The sequence below is a fragment of the Sorghum bicolor genome, chromosome 4 (genome assembly GCF_000003195.3).
Source record: "Sorghum bicolor cultivar BTx623 chromosome 4, Sorghum_bicolor_NCBIv3, whole genome shotgun sequence".
Classification (NCBI taxonomy): Eukaryota; Viridiplantae; Streptophyta; class Magnoliopsida; order Poales; family Poaceae; genus Sorghum; species Sorghum bicolor.
In genome coordinates, this window is record NC_012873.2 from 1,932,216 (window position 1) to 1,955,317 (window position 23,102).

General features: G+C 42.9%; 2 protein-coding genes across 2 annotated transcripts; one reads left to right on the forward strand and one right to left on the reverse strand.

Annotated features, from left to right (window-relative positions):
- On the reverse strand, nt 10,505-14,881 carry LOC8055065 (3-isopropylmalate dehydratase large subunit, chloroplastic). The gene is made up of 14 exons (XM_002453192.2): nt 14,650-14,881; nt 14,440-14,565; nt 13,998-14,321; nt 13,801-13,869; nt 13,602-13,718; nt 13,053-13,127; nt 12,890-12,967; nt 12,713-12,808; nt 12,485-12,534; nt 12,088-12,142; nt 11,873-12,004; nt 11,725-11,772; nt 11,478-11,636; nt 10,505-10,866 (listed from the first exon to the last, which is right to left on the reverse strand). Exons 1-14 carry the CDS (start codon nt 14,701-14,703, stop codon nt 10,726-10,728), a joined length of 1,524 nt encoding a protein of 507 aa, XP_002453237.1. The 5' UTR covers nt 14,704-14,881; the 3' UTR covers nt 10,505-10,725.
- On the forward strand, nt 17,398-18,360 carry LOC8068282 (probable calcium-binding protein CML11). Its single transcript, XM_002451402.2, has one exon. It carries the CDS (start codon nt 17,490-17,492, stop codon nt 18,132-18,134), a length of 645 nt encoding a protein of 214 aa, XP_002451447.2. The 5' UTR covers nt 17,398-17,489; the 3' UTR covers nt 18,135-18,360.

Consider the following 23,102-nt stretch of genomic DNA (forward strand, 5'->3'; position numbering starts at 1 on the left):
CATGAATAGGGAAGATCCTCCAGCGGCGCGAGCTCCGTTATTGTCACGTCCGGGCGGTCGGCCATGATTGCGTGGTACGCATCGTAGTAGGGCCGACCTACCAGCTCCGGCCACTCCGTTTTTACCACCGGCCCTAGCATTTCTCGTCCCATCTCCCTCTCCGCCGCCGGCAGGTAGTAGTACGGCTGCCCCGCCACCAGATCCGGCCGCCGCCGCTCCGTGGTAGCCACCGGCGCTAGCATTATTCCTCGATCCATCTCTCTCTCTCTCTCTCTCCGATGCTGGTGCCGGGGAAGAAAGAAGAGGGCTAGCTAGCTCTAGCAGGGCGATGGACGTCGTCGTCGAGCTGCTGCACTACTTGTGGCGGCCGGCCTATATATAGAACGCGCGCGCTCACGTACAAAAGCATGCAGCTACACGTCGACCGCATCGTGTCAGTCGCCCTGGATCAGCTCGCCGCCCGCCCGATTGGCGGTTGTGTGTTTATTGTTTGTAGATAAACTAAAAAAAGAATTTTATACAGCGCATTTCGTTGCCATGCAGTATACACGTATTCAGATACGTATGCAGTTTTTGATGAAAAGATACACGTATGCAGTACGTCGTCCACCAATCCCAGATTTACTAGCCTCCAATCCCAGATTTACTAGCCATAATATATACATGGTCGGCGTTGCCACAATCGGAGGAGCAATACCACCACTGTACTACTCCTACTTTTTTTTTATAATTTTTTTTTTAAAAAAAAAGAATAAGAGAAACAATAGCCGTGATGCGTGTATTTGCAATTGCAAAAAAAAAAGATGAGTATCAAGTACTCTCTCTGTCCACAAATATATGCACATCTCGCTTTCCGAGAAGTCAAATTTTTTAAAGTTTGACTAGAAATATATCAAATAATATCAATGTTTGTATCTACAAATAAGTATATTATAAAAATATATTTCATGCTCAATGTAATGATACATATTACATATAATAAATATTATTATATATTTTTATATATTTGGTCAAACTTTAAAAGTTTTCTCTCCGACACCTTGCGTGTGTGGTGTGTGCCAGTTATAGGTTTGATTGTTGAAATAAAGAACTAGTATGCATAGGTAGTGTAACTAGAATTTTAGTTTTTTTCACAAGTGGTACTAGAACCTTGTTTATAATATTGATCTCACGGGGTGTTCTGGTTTTGTGAATGTCTAGTTACTAATGGTGCTAAGGATAGTGTATATTGGCTACTCCAATTGGTATCACGCTTCAAAGGTCCATTCTTTACACCTTAGCATCATTTGGTAGAAATTGATTCCTATATTTCCTATTCAAGCATATGTGCAAGCTTTCAAAGCCAAATTCTTAGCACATATGTAGGGAGAGCAATTGCTACCATTTTGGGTTTATGAAACTTGTCCATAACCTTTGTACATGGTAAAAATACTTGGGCAAGCAACATTAATCCAAAAAAAATTTATTGAAAATCTTTGTAAAAAGGGTTGTCATCAATTACCAAAAAGGGGAGATTGAAAGCCCTAGTTTGGTTTTGGATAATTGATGAAACCCTAGTACTAACCTCTATACTGTGTAGACTTAATGAGGTTGGTACATGCCAAGTGATGGAGCAAGAGATGATCATGGTGATAATGGTGATGACCACAAGATGATCAAGTGCTCAACTTGGAAAAGAAGAAAGAGAAAAACAAAACTCTATGAAGATCAAGGCAAAGGTATTGCTTAGGGTTTTGGTTTTGGTGATCAATACACCATAGAGGGTGTGATCATATTTAGGATAGATAGTCGTACTATAAAGAGAGAAATTCTTTGGCTAAGTGGTTATCAAGTGCCACTAGGTATTATTGTTCATGTGCATGCATTTAGAACCTAGTGAGCTAACTTAACTTCTTCAAAGAAAATGTTTGTGAAAATGCTAACACTCGTGCACTTTGATACACACATGGTGGTGTTGGCACATTTTGAGAAGGAGATGGAGGTTGAAGGGTAGAGAGAGGTTTGGGTTCCTCTCTCCCTCCCGCCGAGCTTGCGAGGCGAGATTCGGCACTTTTGAGAAAATGAAATGCATATTTTCTATTGCGTCGGTGGAAAGTTTGGAGAAGTCGCCGAAGTGTTTCTCACTGAAAAACACTCACCCGACGCTCTGTTCGCAGGCACCGGACGCTGAGGCTATGCGTCCGGTGTGCCTTTAGTTTCTGGCATAGTTAGGGTTGAGCACCGGACACAGGCTAGACCCTGTTCTTGCGTCCAGTGTGGCTTGACTTCAGTAGTGAGGTTGACTAAGAGCACCGGACACTCGGAGTGAGTCCAATGACCCCACGTTTTGCAAACCTCTCTGAGTAAGGGACCAGATGCTCAGGAGTGAGTCCGGTGGTGTGAGTCCGGTGCTCGTGCATTTTTGCAGATCTCTCTGCGTACGTGACCGGTGTGCACCCTAACTTGTGCGCGTCCGGTGGTTCGCGTTTGGCCGTTAGAAATCAATGTGCCTGGTTCAAAAGGTTGACACGTGGCTTCTTCTGGTGCACCGGACGTAGGGTTTGTGCGTCCGGTGGTCACTGGTTGTGCGTCCGGTGCCCCCGTGTTTTGTCCAGTGAAGGAGCCAACGACTCTATTTGTTTGAGGGGCTTATAAATACATGTTGGCCGGCTTGGGGCTCACCCTCTTGGCATTCTAACATACTTGACATCCTTGTGAGCCTAAGCAAACACCTTCCACTTATCTCCTTTATAGATTAAACATCTTTGTGAGATTAGGAGTGATTTCAAGTGCATACGTGGGTAGTAGATCGTCGAATACCAGATTTGAGAGGCGTGTAGCTCTGCAATCACCGCCCTAGTTTGCCGTGTAACTCAAGCCTGATGCTCCCAACATGATTCCAAACAAAGCACATGCATGTGTGATGTACCCAGAGGGAGCGAGTCAGGGGCACTCATAACCCAGATATTAGGCGTGGTTTATCGTCTAGGACACTGTATCAACTAATGCTTATAGGTTCCTCGTGGTGATTAATTAATTCATCGATTGGACACAATTGCTATTCTTTAGTCGTATGTGCTATTCTTTTTATTGCATTGGTAGTGACATATATATATGTTCATCTCAATATCGATCTACCGGGCTCGATCGAGTAGTCGTTGTTCCCATCGAAGGTGGCCGGCAACGAGAAATCAAAGTTTCGTTGGCTGGACGTGAAGCGACGCTGAACATGTTACATCATATGATTTTCAAGAGCAAAACGAGGAATCAAAGTAACAGCATCCTCCTTCGTTCCACGTCCATTATTAGCTTACAGAAGAGAGTAACAGATGTTTTTCCGGACGTGGAGAGCTGCTGCTGCTGCTGCTTCGTTCCACGTCCATTATTTGATTTCTGAACGTGGAGCTGCTGCTGCTCCAGGAGCTAGCGTTAGTGGTGGCCGCCGCATTGACCGTGCTCCAGAAATCAAAGTTCAAGTTCAGATGGCTGGAATGTTGGATCTAGGATTTGATTCCAAATTCTACTTCAAACCGTCTGACTGTGACAGGCCGTGGTTTAGCAGGAGGGCTTTCAAGTACAGGCAGGATGCGTGTGGATGCCGATCGCGTTCGTGATGGAACCGGAGGCGAGCACGTGCCCTGCCACAGTTGTGCACGCGAATAACGACTTCACGGACTCACCAGCCAGGGACATGCGCATGTAGACGAGCATCGGCTGCACAAGGAAGGTGGCAGGCTGCGATAAAGCCAAGGACGCAGAGGAGGCCACGACGAACAGGCAGCTGCGAGTGCGGTGACATGGTTCATGGCCGAGGCGGCGAAACCCAACGCACGGACGAAGAATACAATGGGCCGGGAGATAAGAGTGAGGCTTGCGGTGAGGTAAGAGAAGCAGGGGCAGAAGAGACATTTCACAGGCCTAGCTGACTTGGATCCATGCTGGCAAGAGAAGCTAGTTTGCCACATCAGTAAAAGTGGTATTTTTGTATTTGTATTCTCTTTTGGCTGGTAATCAACTGTTAAGATGATATCTGAGAAGGTAACAACCGCTATAATGGTAAAAAATTAAATATCTCGATTTTTCTAGCTCGATCCACGGGAGCAACACTCGTGTAGCAGCTCTCTGATTTTTTCAGCACTGAGAATTCCCGATAAGCCAAAAATAAAATATTTCGTCTAAAAAAGCCAAAACAAAAGTATAAAAAAATTTGTGTGCCTCGAAAGAAGAGAAAGGGCAACACAAACTCTATCACACTATAGGTCGCGCACCCAATCGACCCACCTATATGTCCATTGGGAGGAAGAAGAAAAAGTTAGGGTTCTGACATTAGGAAATCCACTAACCGACAGTAGAAGAGGCTTTGAGGGTGGTGGTCGTGATACAACAGTAGGGTGGGGCGATGGGAGATCGTGGCCGAGCGAGGCTAGCGACAGGGGAGTCGCGATGCGGGTGATTAAGAGGACGAGGCTAGCGACAAGGGAGTCGCGATGGTGTGGCCGCCATATTGAAATGTTTGGGTTGAGATGGGCTACTGGAATAGCCTGCTAGATGAGTTTAGTTGGGGTCACCGTTGGATCATAACCAACGTCTCCGATTACGCCAAGACAAGTCGCTTTGCACGACTGCAGAGGATCTTGTTCTAGTGGAAAATAGGGTGGGGGAGAGGATGACTATGGGTCTATTGATTCTCTTTGCTAAATTTTAGTCAAATAGTTTGCGTGACAGGTGTAAACTTTTACCGCACTCAACACCCTTAAAATGCATGGACGTAGTACTATTTGGTATAAAACTAGCATTAGTAAACATGATGGGAGAACAAATAAACACATGCATGATTCATTATTCCATAACAGGCATCGAAATACACGATGTATTATTCGTCACACCCATGCATCGAAATGCATTATTACTGCGATCGACCAGACATGGATCGCATTATTCCGTTGGACACACGCGTAGTAAAAAATATATATGTAGATCGCCAATGCAAGCAGGAGGCTGTTGTGAGAAGCGATGAAGAGCTAGCTAGCCACATCGTGGATACGGGTAGGACTGGTCACCATAGACGGTCATGGTCCTAGTGTCGACCTTGACGCAGACACGCGTGTAGTCGGATGGCCATGCATAGGGAAGATCCTCGAGCGGCGCGAGCTCCACTATTGTCACGTCCGGGCGCTCGGCCATGATGGTCAGGTGCGCAGGGTAGTAGAGCTGACCCACCAGCTCCGGCCACTCCGTTTTTACCACCTTCCCTATCATTTCTCGTCCCATCTCCCTCTCCGCCGCCGGCAGGTGATACGGCTGCCCCGCCACCAGATCCGGCCGCTGCTCCGTTGTAGCCACCGGCGCTAGCATTATTCCTCGATCCATCTCTCTCTCTCTCTCTCCGATGCCGGTGCCGGGGAAGAAGAAGAGAGAGCTAGCTCTAGCAAAGCGATGGACGACGTCGAGCTGCTGCACTACTTGTGGCGGCCGGCCTATATATAGCTAGTACGCGCGCGCTCACGTACAAAAGCACGCAGCTACGACCGCATCGTGTTAGTCGCCCTCGATCAGCTCGCCGCCGATTGGCGGTTGTGTGTTTCTTGTTTGTAGATAATTTTTTTAAAAAAATATACAGCACATTTTCGTTGGCATGCAGTATACACGTATTCAGATACGTGGGCACGTCGTGCAATCCCAGATTTACTAGCCTATACATGGTCGGTTTGTTCGTTTCACTCAACAATCGGGGGGAGCACAACACCACTGTGCTACTCCTACTCTTTTTTTTTAATTAAAAAAAAAAGAATAAGAGAAATAAATGCTGTGATGCGTGTTTTTTGAATTGCAAAGAAAATGATGAGTATCAAGTATTGACTTTTTTTTAAAAAAAAAACAGAGGCAACCGTTGTGCCTCTGGCCACAAGAGGATATTGGGCTAGAGAGAAATTTTAGGCCACCAACGTCTATGGTCCAATCAGATTGGGCCTTAACTTTTAAGGGGCACTAGGAGTTTGGGCCATACGGTCCTAGGCAAAATCTACCTGTGTATTTTCTTTGACCTTTGTATATGTATATGTATATGTATATGTATATGCATATGCATATGCATATGCATATGCATATGCATATGCATATGCATATGCATATGTATATGTATATGTATATGTATATGTATATGTATATGTATATGTATATGTATATGTATATGTATATGTATATGTATATGTATATGTATATGTATATGTATATGTATATGTATATGTATATGCAAATGGTAGGTACCCTTGTAGCAGCCTTAGTAGCATCTTAGGTTCTATGGTTCGACTCTCCGTTGGAGCGAATATTTTGGGATTTAATGGTGTTTGTGCTTTCAGTGGTAGACGATATTTCTATTGACAACAAGACATTGTGACTTTGTTAATCTTTAGGATTTGATCGAGAGCGTAGTGCCAAGTCTGAGGCAAGGGTGAGCTAATTGTGGAAGAACTGCTCGCGGAGGTTCACCAGTTCAAGGGATCCTCGACACCATCATAAGTTGTGAATTCCAGCTTGTAGAAGCGTGAAGGAGCCACACCCTAGATGGCTCCTGGAATGGCTTGCTCAGGAACACCACCTAGGTATGGTGATGCACCGGTCAGGACAGCACCATACACATGTACAACGAGCTGCCACCGTAGAAAACATGGCCCTCCATGCCCCCGTAGAAGTCCCCGTTGATGTGCTGGTACTAGTGGCTCGGGCCACCAAGATGGGGGCGGCACTGGTGGTGGCTGTCGTGGTTGTGAAAGGCTAAGTGTCTGCCAAGGTGAATGATGGCCCGATCATTGAAGCCATGACGTAGGAAGAGATAGGTGAGGGGAGGGTGACATTCATAGCTGATGGATGGGAACCGTATGGCCGTCTGCACACCTTGGAACGACAGCTGCTGGAAGGGAACTGGAGCGGTCGCCTACACGCGCCCAGGAACGATAGTGTCGTTGTGCTATAGCCTAGCATCCCATAAGGGAACCAGCTGCACAGAAGCCATGACCAATAGGAGCGACAACCTCTAGATCTCCACACCAGCGAGGTGAGTGTAGATTTTGATGACAGAGTGAGCATGGTTAGCGACTACCTTGACCAAAGGGTCCTGCATCGACAACGAAGGGGCTGCTGGTGCCAAGGTGACAGGCAGTGCAGAAGTGGTGATTGGTGTAACACCCCAGTGTTATGGTTGTATTGACATGAGCATAATTATTATCATCTCATTTCATGAGCATCATGTCATTTCATGTGCTATGCTTGTCTTTCTGTTTTAATTATGCCTTCTATGTGTATGATCTTCGTACCTTGTGCTAGAGTGTGCTTATAACCTTGGTAAATAGTTTATCTATGCTTAACATGTCCTAGGGATCAATGTTCATGTTGTTCATTTGCTCTAATTATGCTTCTAAGTCATAGTTTGGCCTAGGTTGACTTCTAGACCTCTTTTGCTTGCCCTTTTAAAAAGTGTTTCTTAAAATATTTGCATGTCAAAACACCCTACAGCAATGTTGTTGCAAATTTTATAAGGATCAAAAGATGTTTTAGGGTCATCTCATGAAAACGATCACAACATGCCTAAATTTGGGTCACAAGGCAATTTTGGGTGCTGTTTTGGCACTTAGAATATTTCTAAGTCCTCGGGGTGAACTCAAATTGCCTTAAGGATTTTGGGAACCTTGTAACTTCTCATCCAGACCGATTTAGCTCTTTCTCCAATTGACAAAGTTGTAGATCTTGCTTAGTTCTCCAAGTTTGTCAACTGCACCATCTCCTAATTCATCGTGGTTTGGGAGATAATCATCGCCAAAGTACCTCTATCTTTCGCAAAACCAACTTTCTGGTCCCATACATGAATTTGATGGTGCATCTTCATGCTTGAAGAGTGTAAACTTAAAAATGAACAAGTTGACAGGGCAAATTCCACAGTCATTGTTGGTACTCCCAAACTTGAAGGATCTAGATATTGAGGGAAACAGCTTAATGGGCTCCGTGGATCTTGCATCATTGTCGGAAGAGAACCTCACTTCTTTATTTCTTTCATACAATAATCTGACTGTAATAGAAGGGGAAGGTATTAATAATTCTTCATCGACCTATCACTATCAGCTTGTTGAGCTAGGACTCGCTAGTTGCAATATGATAAAAATACCAAAGTTAATAATGCATGCCAAGCACATGAGTCATCTAGACCTGTCAAGTAACAAAATCAGCGGGGATATACCAAGTTGGATATGGAGTTATGACCTCGTGTCAATAAATCTTGCAGACAACATGTTCACTGGTATGGAACTCAATTCATATGTTATCCCATTCAGTGATACCTTGGATAGTTTCAATCTTAGCTCCAACAGGCTACAGGGACTGATTCCTATGCCAAGCTCATCAGCTATGATATTGGATTATTCAAACAATAGTTTCTCTTCCCTTCTTCCAAACTTCACATCATACCTTAACGAAACTAGTTATCTTAGGCTATCAACCAATAATATAAGTGGTCATTTGACACGTTCAATTTGTGATTCACCTGTGGAAGTCCTTGACTTGTCATATAACAACTTTAGCGGACTATTACCACGATGCTTGATGGAAAATAGTCGTCTGAGCATAATAAATTTGAGGGAGAATCAATTCAAAGGGATGCTACCTTCCAATATTCCAATTGGATGTCCTATCCAGACAATAAATTTGAATGGCAATAAGATTGAAGGTCAGCTTCCAAGGGCACTCTCTAATTGCACTGAATTAGAGGTTCTTGACCTGGGAAGGAATCGAATTGCAGACACTCTTCCGTCCTGGTTAGGGGGACTTCCGTATCTTCGTGTACTTGTCTTGAGATCCAACAAGTTCCATGGAATAGGTCCTCTTGAAGATGAAAAATATAGAGGAAACTTCTCAAATTTGCAAATCATTGATCTCGCCTCAAACAATTTCTCTGGAAAATTGAATCCTCAATTGTTTCAAAATTTTGTATCAATGAAGCAATATGACAACAGAGGACAGATAATAGATCATCTGGGACTTTACCAAGACTCTATCACAATATCATGCAAAGGGTTGACCATGACCTTTAAAAGGATCTTAACTACCTTAACTGCAATAGACATATCAGACAATGCACTGGAAGGAAGCATTCCTACATCCATTGGAAATCTGCTTTCACTGCATGTACTAAACATGTCTCGCAATGCCTTCAATGGACACATTCCACCCCAACTTGGTAGCATAACTGCTCTCGAGTCCCTGGACCTGTCTTCCAACATGCTATCAGGTGAGATTCCGCAAGAGTTAGCTGATCTCACCTTCCTTAGCACCTTGAATTTGAGCAATAACCAATTGGATGGAAGAATACCACAATCACATCAATTCGACACGTTCCAGGAGAGCTCATTTGATGGCAATGCAGGACTCTGTGGACCCCCTCTTTCCAAAAAATGTGGCCCTTCCGATATTCCAAGTGAAACACATCTGAAAAACTCCTCTCATGGTGTCGATGTTGCTTTGTTTCTCTTTGTTGGTGTGGGCTTCGGAGTGGGATTTGCAGCAGCTATTCTATTGAGACTGGATTATTGGATCAGCAGGTGGTTCCATATTTTCAGGATCCTATGTTGACTTGAAGGTGCCCGATTGCTATAAAGGAGGTGCAATATGTCATGCACAAACAACTTGGTGGTACTGCATATTCTATGGTAGCTAATTTATACAGTATGGTTTATGCTATCCTTAGCACATCAAAATAAGTGTTTGCTGTTTTATGTATGTAATCTTGTGGAACCTAGATTTGTTTAATTTGTCACCTTGGCTTACTAGTACTTACTGGTCTTGTTACTATATGTTATCATTGATCATTGCTCATAAAAGTGGTGTCATGTAGAAGACAAGTACACATTTTGTCAATGTCCAAGAAACTGCTACTCCGTCAGTGACTTTTGCTCTAAATCAAAACTATTATGGACTAAGTGCATGTATTTTCTTCTCTATATTCCTTTACAATGACAGATTGGATCTGCATACCACTCACCAGATACTGTAACAGAGGGGAAAAAGTATCCCAGGTGTGTCATTATGCTTGTGCTACACCCCAGAAGAGAGTAGTTATATCATCTATAAATGCCAGTCAAGACTATGCATTTATGCTACTAGTTACTTTAGAGCATGCTGCTAGTAGAATTGCAACGGCTTGCAAGATAGAAGTGGGCTCCGTGGGAAACAACATACTGCAAAACCCCAGCAGGAATCCTGCTCCTTGTTTTCATTTATTCTCAAGTAGCATGATGTAGTATGAAGTGTACATTAGCCTTTCCGACAAGGCTATAGATTCTGTCATTTATATGGGTTGATTGTATAATAGTCACAAAATGCCATTCACTCCTAGTACAGAGCATTGGCGTGCAGTAGAGCTAGAGTATTCAGAATAAAGAAAGATCAGCTGAGTTTTTTTTTCTCATATTCATAGTAAGAAAAAGTGTTCAGTGTATGAACCATTAGATCACTCAACAGGCCTTTTTGTAAGAACAAATGAGTCTAGGAACTGCCATCAATACTCAGAAGAATGTATTTCCCTTGTAACACTCAAGTATGTTCTTAATTGGTAGTACACTGTAATAATGCAAAACCATACATGCCAACCTCCCGACATGCAGCTTATTCCTCAACGAAAGACACGCCTAAACTAAGGTTCAACACGAAAAACAGAGGCTACAGGCAATCTGTTACATCATGAACTCTGTTGTTTCAAAATTACATGAGGAAGTCCCTGGGGTCCGTAACATACCCCGTCAGGGCTGAGGCAGCTGCAGTGTAGGGAGACGCCAGGTAGATCTGCCCTTCCTTGTGCCCCATCCTGCCCGGGAAGTTCCTGTTCGTAGTGGACACGCAGACCTGCACATCCAGGTTACCAGATCCATATGTTAAATTCATCTCTCATCCAAGCCGACCATGTCAACAAACTAGAATTTCAGAGCACTTGCTGTTTTCCTTCACATACTTTCAATCAATGACAAAGAGCTCTACAATACTTGTAGTTCTAACTGCCATTGGTAACATCTATATGTAGAGAAAAAAAAAGGAAAAAGAATATATGCATCCCCCGACAGGAGGGGGAAGGGGTCTAGTAGTAATGTCTTCTAAGAAGGTGCTTGTGCTAAAATCTGCACAGGGCGCATTTTTGTTTAGTGATTCCAGCCATAGCTATTTTGTAACAACATTAAAACAGTAACCTAGCACAAAACTGAGAGGTACAATTATGTACCCAAGTAAGCATAATTTGCATATCAGCTAGCCAATCAGAGTGAAATTTGTATGTGCACAGGATATATTTATCATTCGATAGTTCTTTGCTTTTTAAGGTGACAGACAGAGCTTTATCATTCAATAGTTAAGATAACATAGTAACATACTAATTTGTGCACTAGAACCATAGTTACCCACCCTAGGTATATACTAAGTACCATGCCTATAGAAATGCTTCTAGATTTGCATGTGATACTTACCATAGGTTCATTCATCCGTGCATATGTATCACGAGGACCACCCAAACAAGCACCACAGCTAGGACTTGCTGGTGTATCACAACCAGCCTCCTCAAATATCTGGGAGCAAGTTTTGCCACCAGATCCTGGTACAGGGAGGCTATATACGTCCATCCACACCTGCAGAGATTTCACAATATTCCAAATTATGAGCAAGTCCACACTCTACACAGTTATCACATTGGAATATTTTTATTCTAAATATCACCTTTTGTGTGGCAGGGACAAGAAATGTGGGAACTTTAACCTTCTTTCCCTGGATTAAGAAAAAAGTTTCCAGTAAGTCAAGTAGCCATGGGATAGGAGGTCTGAAAGATAACAAGTACGTACACCATGGTAGGATTCAAGCTTCTTACCGAGGCTAAGAACACCTTTGCAGCAGCAAGGAAGTCCTCAGTCTTACCACCAGTGCAAGAACCAATATAGACTCGGTCAACCTTGACATCTTTGCATTCTCTTGCTAGAGCACGGTTGTCAGGCGAATGTGGCTGCAGATTCAATATAGTTATTGCTTCGTTTTTATAGGAAAATCAACAAAAGATGAAGATTGCAAAATACTACATCAACAAACCTTGGCAACTACTGGCTCCAGTTTTGATACATCAAAACGGTAGTCACTAAAAAATCTGGGAAAGAAAGGCAATCAAATAAAATAAGCAATAAATCATGTGCATGCTATATCAGATGATCACACATAGACTACAGAGTCAAATGTCTGGAAGGAAAGAATTAGACAACAAATTATATTTCTTGTATGTGCATAACATAATCAACTTTTAAAGACAAGAGATAAGAGAACATGGAAAAACTAGTGGTGTATCTTTTATCCATTTACTTTCAAAGTTCGATTTTGTCTAACAAGGACTCATGATCTGTAAGGCAAATATCTTTAAAACTGAAAACATGCACATAGATGCATACATAACATGAGCTAAAGGTCAAGGAAAGCAAGGGCGGACTATAGTTACCTGGCCTGAGCATCACTGTAGACAGGTTCATAATCAACTGATGTCTTACCCTGCAGTACACCAGCACAACAACAATGATGTCAGAACTATCCTACAAACTAAACAGTAGCAGCTCATTTTTGCAAATTGTTCTGAGCACTCTCTATCTCAAAGTTATTGGAATGTTATGAAAGAAAAGCATATTGGTCCAACTTTATTATGGGCATTTCAAGCTGACTAGTTTTGTACCTCAAGGTATTTAAATGTAGTTTCATCAGCAGGCACAACACCGTTCTTTCCACCAGCTTCAATAACCATGTTGCATAGTGTCATACGCTCTTCCATCTAGCAAGTGTGTGAAAAGGACTAAGTTCAATGTTACGCAGTGTAGCAATTAATTAAGGTAATCTTGAGCAGGAAACGCACAGTTAGACTCTCTACAGTTGATCCAACAAACTCCATTGATTTGTAGGTTGCGCCAGATACTGAAATCTCACCAATAATCTGTAAGTAGCAATTAACAAGAATAAGTCCCGATTAGAGGTAGATCCTAAGAAAGGAACAAATTTAGCACAGCTTGTAAGCTTACTTGCAAAATCAGATCCTTCGCAAGTAAATAAGGCGGCATTTCTCCATCTAATACAAACCTGATTGTAGGTGGCACCTGAAATGAACATTAAAACAGATCAAAACACTGTATTCCTTTTCTGGAGTTGACTGAAGCATATCCACAATATATGACAATGCGGTAAGACGATGCACATAACAGATTTGAGAAAAGTCCTGCCTTAGTCCATGGAAATAACAGTTTCATGTGTTGTTTCACTGAAAAGAAAATAAATATGCATAACTGATGTATAAGTAGTGCTAACTGAAATACTGGATACAACACGCAATATTTCTATTGTTGTTACCCTCAATGAAATGTAAGTCAGTGTAACAACATTAATATTTTATTGATTCTCATCTATCTTGGACTTTGATTTATAATATAAAAATATGTCACTCTACTGACCGATAGAAGAAGTAGATGTCCAGTTCAGTATGCATATACCCTGTCTTTTTTTCTTTTATGACTGGTTCTGTAAGACTGATTTTAAAATTTAACTTCCGAGAGTAACGATAACCATGGGCATACCTTGAGAAGAGCCTTTCCAGTGCCCAACACAAAACCAGCATCGGTGTTTCCAATTCCGGTAGCAAATTGACCAAAGGCTCCAGCATTGCACGTATGAGAATCAGTGCCCAGGAGAACCTAGAGAGCAACTGAAGCAGGTTAATGCTTCCCATGTTATACATTCACATGTGACCTGTACTTGAAAGACTCAGCAAGGTACCTCGCCTGGTCGGCAGTGGCCTTCCTGAGCAAGTGCAACGTGGCAGACACCTTTGTAGTCTGGATTAGCCTGCAAACAACTCTGAAATGTAAACTGTTCTGCAAGGGTGGAAAACTACAAGGAATGTACTGTAGGAGGCTGAGAAGCCAAGGTATATGAACTAAATGAACTGAGAAGCAAAGGAGTGGGAGGCATACCTTGAAATTGCTGAGGTCCTTGATGTCATAGAAGTACTTGATGTTCTGCTCGAGACAGAAGTCCCTGAGGATGTCGACATTGCGGTTGGCACGCTCGTCGGTGGTGAAGATGTAGTGGTCCGGGATGATGACGACCTTCTCGCGGTCCCAGACCTTGGCGTCCTCCCCGAATTCCTTCTTGAAGATGCCGATGGTGCCGGGGCCGCAGACGTCGTGCGTCATGAGCACGTCGACGTCCACCCACACGTTCTCCCCGGGCTCCAGCGCCGCGCGCTCCGACGCCCGCGCCAGGATCTTCTCCGTCATCGTCATCGCGCTCTTCACCTGCAGAGGGGAGAGCAAGCGCGTGGCCGCGCGTATTCGTATGTGTGTGTGAATCGAACGCAGCGCGCAGAGAGCAACAGCAGCAGTTTGGGATTCAGGGTGGGGGGGAGGGGCGTACCGAGCCGGTGGACGACGGGGCGCGGGGAGCGCGCGCAGGCGAGGCGACGGCGCGCACGCGGCATGGCTTGGTCCGGCGGCTCGAGCCCGCGCGGTGCTGCGCGGGCGCCGGCGCGGCGAGCTCCTTCTGCGACGGGAAAGGGAGCCGGGTCAGTCAGTAACGGGGCACGAGCGGGGGGGAGAGAGGGAAGGGGGGGGGGAGGAGACGGACCTTGTGGGCGAAGGCCGTGGAGGCCTTGGCGGCGGCGGAGATGGAGGAGGCCATGGCGTGGCGGCGAAGCGTCGAACACCCGGCGGGCGCGGCGAGAGTGAGGGAGGGATCGGGGATTTGGGGCGGGGGGTGGTGCGGCGCGTCTCACGCGTGTGCTTGGGGAGTCAAGTGTCGTGTGGTGTTGGCCGCCGTGGCGTGTGGGGCCCGCGAGGGTCACCGGGGTGAGGTGGGAAGTGGGCGAGCACACGAGGCAGCTGTGACTGCGAATGGGACCGATATATAACGAGGAACGGGGGAAGAAAGGGATGGGTTTGCAAAACCAGCACGACTTTGATGTCGGTATACCTTTGTGACATGGAAAAATGGCATTTACTTGGAGTGCTTTCATCCGTCCAAAAGCACATTTGGGTGTAGATGAAAAGGGTCTTTCAAATCGTAGCTCGCATCCTGTTTTTCGTTACTACTTTAACCATGCTTTTCAGCAAAAGAACTATATTTTTCTCTTAGGGTCGATTGGAGATGAAAAATTTTTGGGTGTCACATCGGATATGTCGGAAGGATGTCGGAAGGGGTTTTTATACACTAATAAAAAAATAAATTACATAACTCGTCTGGAAACTGCAAGACAAACCTATTAAGCATAATTAATCTATCATTAGCACATGTAGCACTTAAGGCTAATCATAGACTAACTATGCTTAAAAGATTCGTCTCGCGATTTTCAACCAAACTGTGTAATTAGTTTATTTTTTATCTATATTTAATGTTCCGGATGGATGAAAAATTTTTAGATGGGGAACTAAACAGAGCCTTATAGCAAATCAGCATAGCGAGCCAAACAAAATTCAATGTTTTATATTCCAACATTTTCCAATAGTTACAAAACAATATAATCCTAGTCGTGGACTTTGTACTATAATAAGGGAACATACTGGAAAATATCTTGTAGTAACGGGGCATATTGGACTAATTGTTGACCATAAACTTACATAGTAGTATAACCAGTATATAACATGTCTTGCATTGGAAAACATATATAGTAGGCTAGAAGATTATAGTGACACAAGGAGTGCTCATCTGCAATTTCTTACCGCTGCAACAGCTGCAACTACAAGAAGTGAAGCCCAACAGAGCTACTATTCGTATAGTTTTTGAAAGAAATACTATTCATACAGTTACAGAGAACTAAATATTTACAAGTAATGATCAATTATGTTTTTACCCCTCTCGGTCCTAAATTATAGGTATTTATTCTAAATTTACATTTCTTTAATTTTGATAGATTTATACAAGATATATAAACATGTTTAGCATCAAATTACTTTTGCTCATTGTTTTCTCATTACGTATCCACTGCATTCTTCAAACTTATAGGTGTCAATACATAAATATGCTCTAGTACAAATCTACCCACCTATTGCTAACAGCCATGTTTCATATCTAATTGTTTGGTTCATCTTTTGGAACTCATGATTCCTTGGCCCCTACTCTCCCCAATTGGCAATTAATTGGCCACGCAAGAGTCATCACATCCACATCTTTCCAGAAGGGAGAGCCAGTTTCCAACACCAACACATCCAAATGCAAGACATGGACTTGGACAAAAAAAAATATATCAAACTGCTGGACAAGCAGCAGCATTTGCAAACTTGGCCGCTACGCTTGCTCATTTTGTCTCTGTCAGCCCGTGGATGAATACGCGCACGCACGTTGTCCATGTCCATCTATCTACTTGCGTTCTCTTCTACCAACCCACGTATGCTAATTTGGCGGCCCACTGAAACTCAGCCCACCCCAACCACGCAGGGTTAATTTGAACGGCCCGCTTTAGGACACCGGAGCCCAAGGTGAAGACATTTGGACTCGTTAATTTGCTTTGGAAAAATATTTTTCCTCCCCAACTTTTATGAAATTTCGCTTTTTTTTCCTCAACTCTAAAACCAGGCAAACTATTTCCCTTAATTTTTTTTAAATCATGTATTTTACCTCCTTAGAGCGGTTTCGAAGGCGGTTTTGCTGCAATGAATGATGGTTTTGTTTTTTTTAAATTATTTCGGCTGAATTTTTAAAAAATTATAGTAAATAAAAAAATCATAAAATGAAAAATCCAATCTTTTGGACTTCACAAAAGTAGATCTACATAGTAAATATATAATATGATATGTTTTAATACAAAGCTTTTGCAGTAAAGGTTTTGTCTTTCTTTTTTTATTTATTTGGCCGAATCATAGAAAAATCATAAAATAGAAAATCTAATTTTGTTGGACTCCACATGAGTAACACTATTGTTTTTACACAATTTTAAGTCGTTGGAGACACCAGCTTCACTTAGATCGAATCAATTATAATGGAATTGTGGTCCATATATTTGTTACTTGCATAACAACGTATAAGTACTTCAATGAAAAATACATATAAATTAAAAATCCGAGAGATGGATGCTAATTTGCTATGGATGTGAAAAATATTTTGTACTATGCACTAACATTACTTGAATTACTTTTATAAAAAAAATACTATTATTCTTTCTCAGGACATATATATAGTATAGCATAGATGTATATGGCCACTAAAAAATACTCCTTACTTTTGTTAAAAAAAACTAAAAAAAAACTCCAACAGTTAGTAGGTAAGTAGGTGTTGACCAGCACGAATCGCAAAGCATCAATGGGCGGTAGAATACAAGAGAAGCTGGGCGGCCGCACCGCATGCATGCAGTTGCGAAGATGGGTTGGCCTGCCGACTTTCAAGGGAGGCGGGAAGATCCGTCTTCTCCGGCCGCTCCACCCAATTCGTCGTCCTCCCGGCCGCCTCCCTCCTCGCGCTCCCGAGATCTGAACATGAGCGACGCGACCACGGCCCCCACCGCCGACGCTGCCGCGCACAGCAAGCAGGCGCCGTCGTCCGCCCCGTCGTCGCTGGAGACGACGATGGCAAGCATCCGACGGGGCGGCGGCAGCTCCGTGGCCGCCACCATGAGCCAGCAGGCATCGCAGCAGCAGCAGCAGCCGTCGCGGCTGGACGACGACCAGCTGGCGGAGCTGCGGGAGATCTTCCGGTCCTTCGACCGCAACGCCGACGGCAGCCTGACGCAGCTGGAGCTGGGGTCCCTGCTCCGGTCGCTGGGCCTGACGCCCAGCGCCGACCAGCTGGACGCGCTCATCACCCGCGCCGACACCAACTCCAACGGCCTCGTCGAGTTCTCCGAGTTCGTCGCGCTCGTCGCCCCCGACCTCCTCGCCGACCGGTCCCCGTACTCCGAGGACCAGCTCCGCAAGCTCTTCGCCATCTTCGACCGCGATGGGAACGGGTTCATCACCGCCGCCGAGCTCGCGCACTCCATGGCCAGGCTCGGCCACGCGCTCACCGTCAAGGAGCTCACCGGGATGATCAAGGAGGCGGACACCGACGGCGACGGCCGGATCAACTTCCAGGAGTTCTCGCGCGCCATCACCGCCGCCGCATTTGACAACATCTTATACTGACCGACCGACGGATCGATAGCTTGACAGCCACAACCTGGATCGATTTTGTCGATCGTTCGTCGATTCAGTTCTTGTTGGTCATTCCCAGTTTTCACTTTGTTCGTCTTCTTTTTGTGGGGGAGATTAATTGAGACTAATTTAGGAAGCTATAGATGAGGTGAGGCGTTCTTGTGAATAACAGATGATCAAACAAAAAAGGAATCAATTTAGGGACAAATTACATGCATGGTTGATTGTGTGTTCGTCTTTTTTTTCCACCGCAAACAACTAAATTTCATTACTTTTTAACCAACCAAATCACAATAGTTCAACCTACGCTATTACAAAGCTAGGGTCTAGGCCAACCGCCGCCTGTCGCATCTCCTGTTCCTCGCCGCTGCTAGAAACCCATTTCTTTCTCGCGCAGTTTTATATATCTAAGTTGTTTAGGATTTAGTCCATATAAATATTTTACCAAAATCATATGATTTTCGTCGGGAATGTGATTCTTCTGATGATTTTGGTGATTGCCACAATAAGATCAGTATTGCAAGTGTTAATGACTAATAAGTAGCCTTTATCTAAAGAGGAGGGGTGCTTCTAGGCGCTCCTAACGAGGATAACTACTATGGATCATTGATCTCATTGTCGATGGGAGCGGAGAGATCAAGGTTTTGAGGTGATGAACTTGCACCCCATATTGTACTCAACGATGCAACTATTGATATCCTTTCATCAATTCAAATATGCTTTGAACTAGTAAGTGTTCAATCTTGCGGCATATGTCCAATGTTTTGGTGTTAGTAGTTGGATTCGACATAAGTACTGCACTTTGGCTTCTGCATTTCACTACTGGAATTCTGTTCTTTGCCGACTGCCAAAAGCAGTCGGCAAAGGCCCTAAAACAGGTGGCAAAGGCTTTGCCGACTGCTTTACACGTGGCAGTCGGCAAAAAACACGTGGCAAAGAATTCGTCGGCAAAGAAACCTTTGCCACCTGCCAAGAGGAAAGCAGTCGGCAAAGCCTTTGCCACCTGCCAGTATGGCAGTCGGCAAAGGGAACGAACGCCGTTGTGAGATGACGGAGCTCTTTGCTCACTGACTTTCTTGGCAGGTGGCAAAGGGCTCTTTGCCGACTGCCTTTCTTGGTAGGTGGCAAAGGACTCTTTGCCGACTGCCTTTATTGGCAGGTGGCAAAGCTGTCATGGTTCATGAGATTACAGCTTTGCCACCTGCTTTCCACGTGGCAGGTGGCAAAGCTGGAATAAGTAAAATTTTGGTCTGTTTTTTCTGTTTTGCATCACAGCAATCAAATCACACTAGTATAGTGCCCGTGCTAACGCTACGACATCATCTATGAATGCAAATTAAAGAACCAATGAACTAATATCTTTTAGTAATGAAGCATAGATTGGGAAAATATTTATAATTCATACAAAAAGCAGTTTAAACAATTTCAAATAACAAACATCACCTAGTCACACATGCTAGCTCTACAATCCTACAGTATTGATAGTTATGAACAGAAAGCCCCAATAAGATATTGCAAGTCTTGGGACAATACATAGAGAAATACATCTCCTGCAGGAGCACATGCCTAGGCACAGGAGCACATGACTAGGCAGCAAGATGGCTTCATGTCTTCAAACTCCATTGTCTTCAGAAGGTGCCTTTAGAGCTTCAATTAGCTGGTGCTTTTTCTTGATGTCCAATGACTCAAGATGCACCAGTTAGTAGGTCCCCTCTACCCTTGGTATTAGAGCTTCAAACATCAAGCACCATCTTCTCTACTGATCCAGATATTTAATATGGCATAGTTGCTCCCAATCCCAATTCTAGTGCTGCAGATATCTGTACCAAGAGATCATTGACTTAACCCCCCTTTGATTTTAGGTAAAAAAGGCCACATATAATTATGTCCAAAGCATTAATAGATGGAATATGTGTAAAATAGAAAAACAAAGAAACTAAAGGAGCTCCAAAAAGAATATTGGTATAGAAAGATGCGACACAAAAGAAAAGGTAAAACATATGTAGTATTTACCCAACCATTCATCAAGACTTTGAAAAATTTGAAAAATTTTGGAGCAAATTGTGATGTCAGATGTACAAAACCCAAACACTTCAACATATGATCATATGTGATCATATTGGAAATGTTTGGATTTTGTTCATCTGATACTGCAACTTATTCCAAACTTTCACAAAAATTTTTTATAGCTTCCACATGTCATAACATTAAACCTCAAAAATTTTTGTGATTTTTTGACTTTTTTTGCTATATTTCATTAATTAATTTCTTTAAATTGATTTTTCCGCTGCATAATTATACTTTGAACTATAGGTGCATGAAATACTAAAACTTAGCTATTCGAAAAATAATATTCATGTTGAATAATATATTTTTAGACCGTATCTAAAAACTGACCTAAAATTTTGAAGTCCTTGTCCACGGAAGATGATCGTCCAAGTGTGGTAGAAGTGATTTTTAATTATATAAAACTCAAACAAAATCAGAAAAATACAAAACTTGTTGAGGTGTCATGTTATCACATGAGGAGCCTATGATAAAAATTTGAAAAAAATTGGAGCAAGTTGTGATGTCAGATGTATAAAACCCAAACACTTCTGTATGTGATCATATGTAGAGGTGTTTGGGTTTTGGACATTCGACGTTGCAACTTCCTTAAAACTTTCTCAAACTTTTATCATAAGCTTCACATGTGATAACATGACACCTCGTCAACTTTCGTAATTTTCTGACTTTGTTTGAATTTTATATAATTAAAAATCACCTCTAACACACGTGGATAGTCATGTCCCGTGGATAAAGACATCAAAAATTTAGGTGAGTTTCGGAAAACGACCTTAAAATAGACTCTGCAACATGAATATCATTTTTCGAATGGCTAAGTTCTATTATTTGACGCACCTGCAGTTCAAAGTAGGATTCTGCGGTGGAAAATACAATTAAAAGAAATTAATTTACAAAATATAGCAAAAAGTGTCACAAAATCACGAAAGTTTATAAGGTTCACTCTTATTTCATGTGGAGGCTATGAAAAAAGTTTGAGGAAGTTTGGAGCAAGTGACGACATCGAATGTCTAAAACCTAAATTTAAATTTCAAAAATAAAAAAATTTTGTCTTTGCCTACTGCCTAACAGCTTGTCAGGTGGCAAAGGGGACGGAGATGAGGGCCGTTAGCTGGCCGCCACCTTTGGCATCAGCTTTTCTTTGCCACCTGCCAGGCAGCCACCTTTGCCGACTGCCTTTCTTTGCCACCTGCCAGACAGTCGGCAAAGGATGTCTTTGTCGACTGCCTTTCTTTGCCACCTGCCAGGATAGTTGGGCAGCCAGCAAAGAATCCTTTGCCGACTGCCCTGCCTTTGGCAGGTGGCAAAGGATTTTGGCAGTCGGCAAAGCCCAGTTTTCCTGTAGTGTTTGAGGAAAGCCATTGGAGAAGAAGGCGGCGAAAGAATTTGAATAAAATATTATGTATTTTTTATTTCAAACTTTTTTCCATGTGTAATTTAGAAATGTACTATGCCGAGTTTTTTTAAAAAAGGTCAACGTACGCTAAGCGAAGTTGCAGTGAACACAAGGGGCTCAACACTTTACCCAACAAGCAACTAACCCATCTGAACGTCCACCGAGAACAACTACTAACCCTCACGCCAACAAATGAAAAACGCGAATAAGCATTCTGAAGAAATAGTGCAAATACATGCCCTCGGTTGATCTCTCAAGAACCCAACTTTCCAACTTCATTTCAGCGCGCGTGGCTCCAGTGTTATATGACTGTCTCCGTCTGTCGTGGACCTTCACTTCCCCCTTCCAATGGAATCGATCGCCACCTCCAAGGTGCGCAGCTTCTCCGTCCTTCTGCAACCTTGCCCAATATGATAATAATGCAGAAATCAAACATAAAGAAGATTGATATATATTCTTTAAAACCTTGGCTAAAGTTAAAGCAGGTTGACTTAGTACAAAGCCAAAATGGCATATAATTTGAAACCCGTAGCGTAATAAATTCGTTTACTTGTTCCAAATTTCATAAAAAAAAACTACCTTAACAAAACAAATTGCTCAACTATTGCTAACAACCATGTTTGTACTTTGCTACCTAGTTGCTTGGTTCATCTTTTTGGAACTCATGGTTTCTTGGCCACTACTCTCTCCAATTGTTTATACGAAACAAGGACAGAACAGATATCAGTAGGGAAAAAATATTTCATCCCGAATTATAAAACGTTTGGCTTTTTTAACCTCAAATTTAACTACTCGTCTTATTTAAAAAAATTATACAAACATAGTTAAATTTAAGTTATTTGTGAAGAACTTTAAACCAAGCCACAACACAAGAAGCAATGTTTTGCATAAATTTTTGAATAAGACGAGTGGTTAAACTTAGTGTTAAAAAAATTAAACGTCTTGTAATTTAGAATAAATTGAGTACTTCTTTTAGCCTTGAGACAGTCTTGGCCACGCAAGAGTCATCACATCCACATCTTCAAGAGGCTGCGAGAGCCAACACATGCAAATGCAACCTCAGACTTGGACTACTGCTGGACAGCATCTGCAGACTTGGCTTGCTCATTTTGGCCTTGTCATCAGACAGCGGATGAATACGCGCAACGTGGTCGATGCACGCAGTTTGCTAATTTAGCAGCCCACTGAAGAACAGCCCAACGAAGCAAAGGTTTCGACGGCCCGCTTTAGAACATCGTTTTAATTTGCTTCGATTCGGAGGCCATCTGCAGTCTGCACCTCTCACCCTATATTATAGTGGCATAATTCCAACTTCCGGTGCAAAAAACTCCAATCGAATTCCATCTGAACATCACAAGGAAACAATGCAATTTCATTTCGAATTTGTGGAATTTCCGTGTTCTAAAAATACATTCTAAGACGCCCTAGTGGATAGAATTTTGGAGTTTTAACTGGTGATATATTATATTTTCTTCGTTCTGAAATATAAGAATAGAGGG

What these genes read in the sequence shown, in the direction of transcription:
- LOC8055065 (XM_002453192.2), bottom strand. Translation starts at nt 14,703, where the DNA reads ATGGCCTCCTCCATCTCCGCCGCCGCCAAGGCCTCCACGGCCTTCGCC. An exon ending in CTACATTTAAATACCTTGAG is followed by an intron (nt 12,535 to 12,712) that starts GTACAAAACTAG and finishes GGTGTACTGCAG; the next exon opens with GGTAAGACATCAGTTGATTA. An exon ending in CAAAGGTGTTCTTAGCCTCG is followed by an intron (nt 11,773 to 11,872) that starts GTAAGAAGCTTG and finishes TTCTTAATCCAG; the next exon opens with GGAAAGAAGGTTAAAGTTCC.
- LOC8068282 (XM_002451402.2), top strand. Translation starts at nt 17,490, where the DNA reads ATGAGCGACGCGACCACGGCCCCCACCGCCGACGCTGCCGCGCACAGC.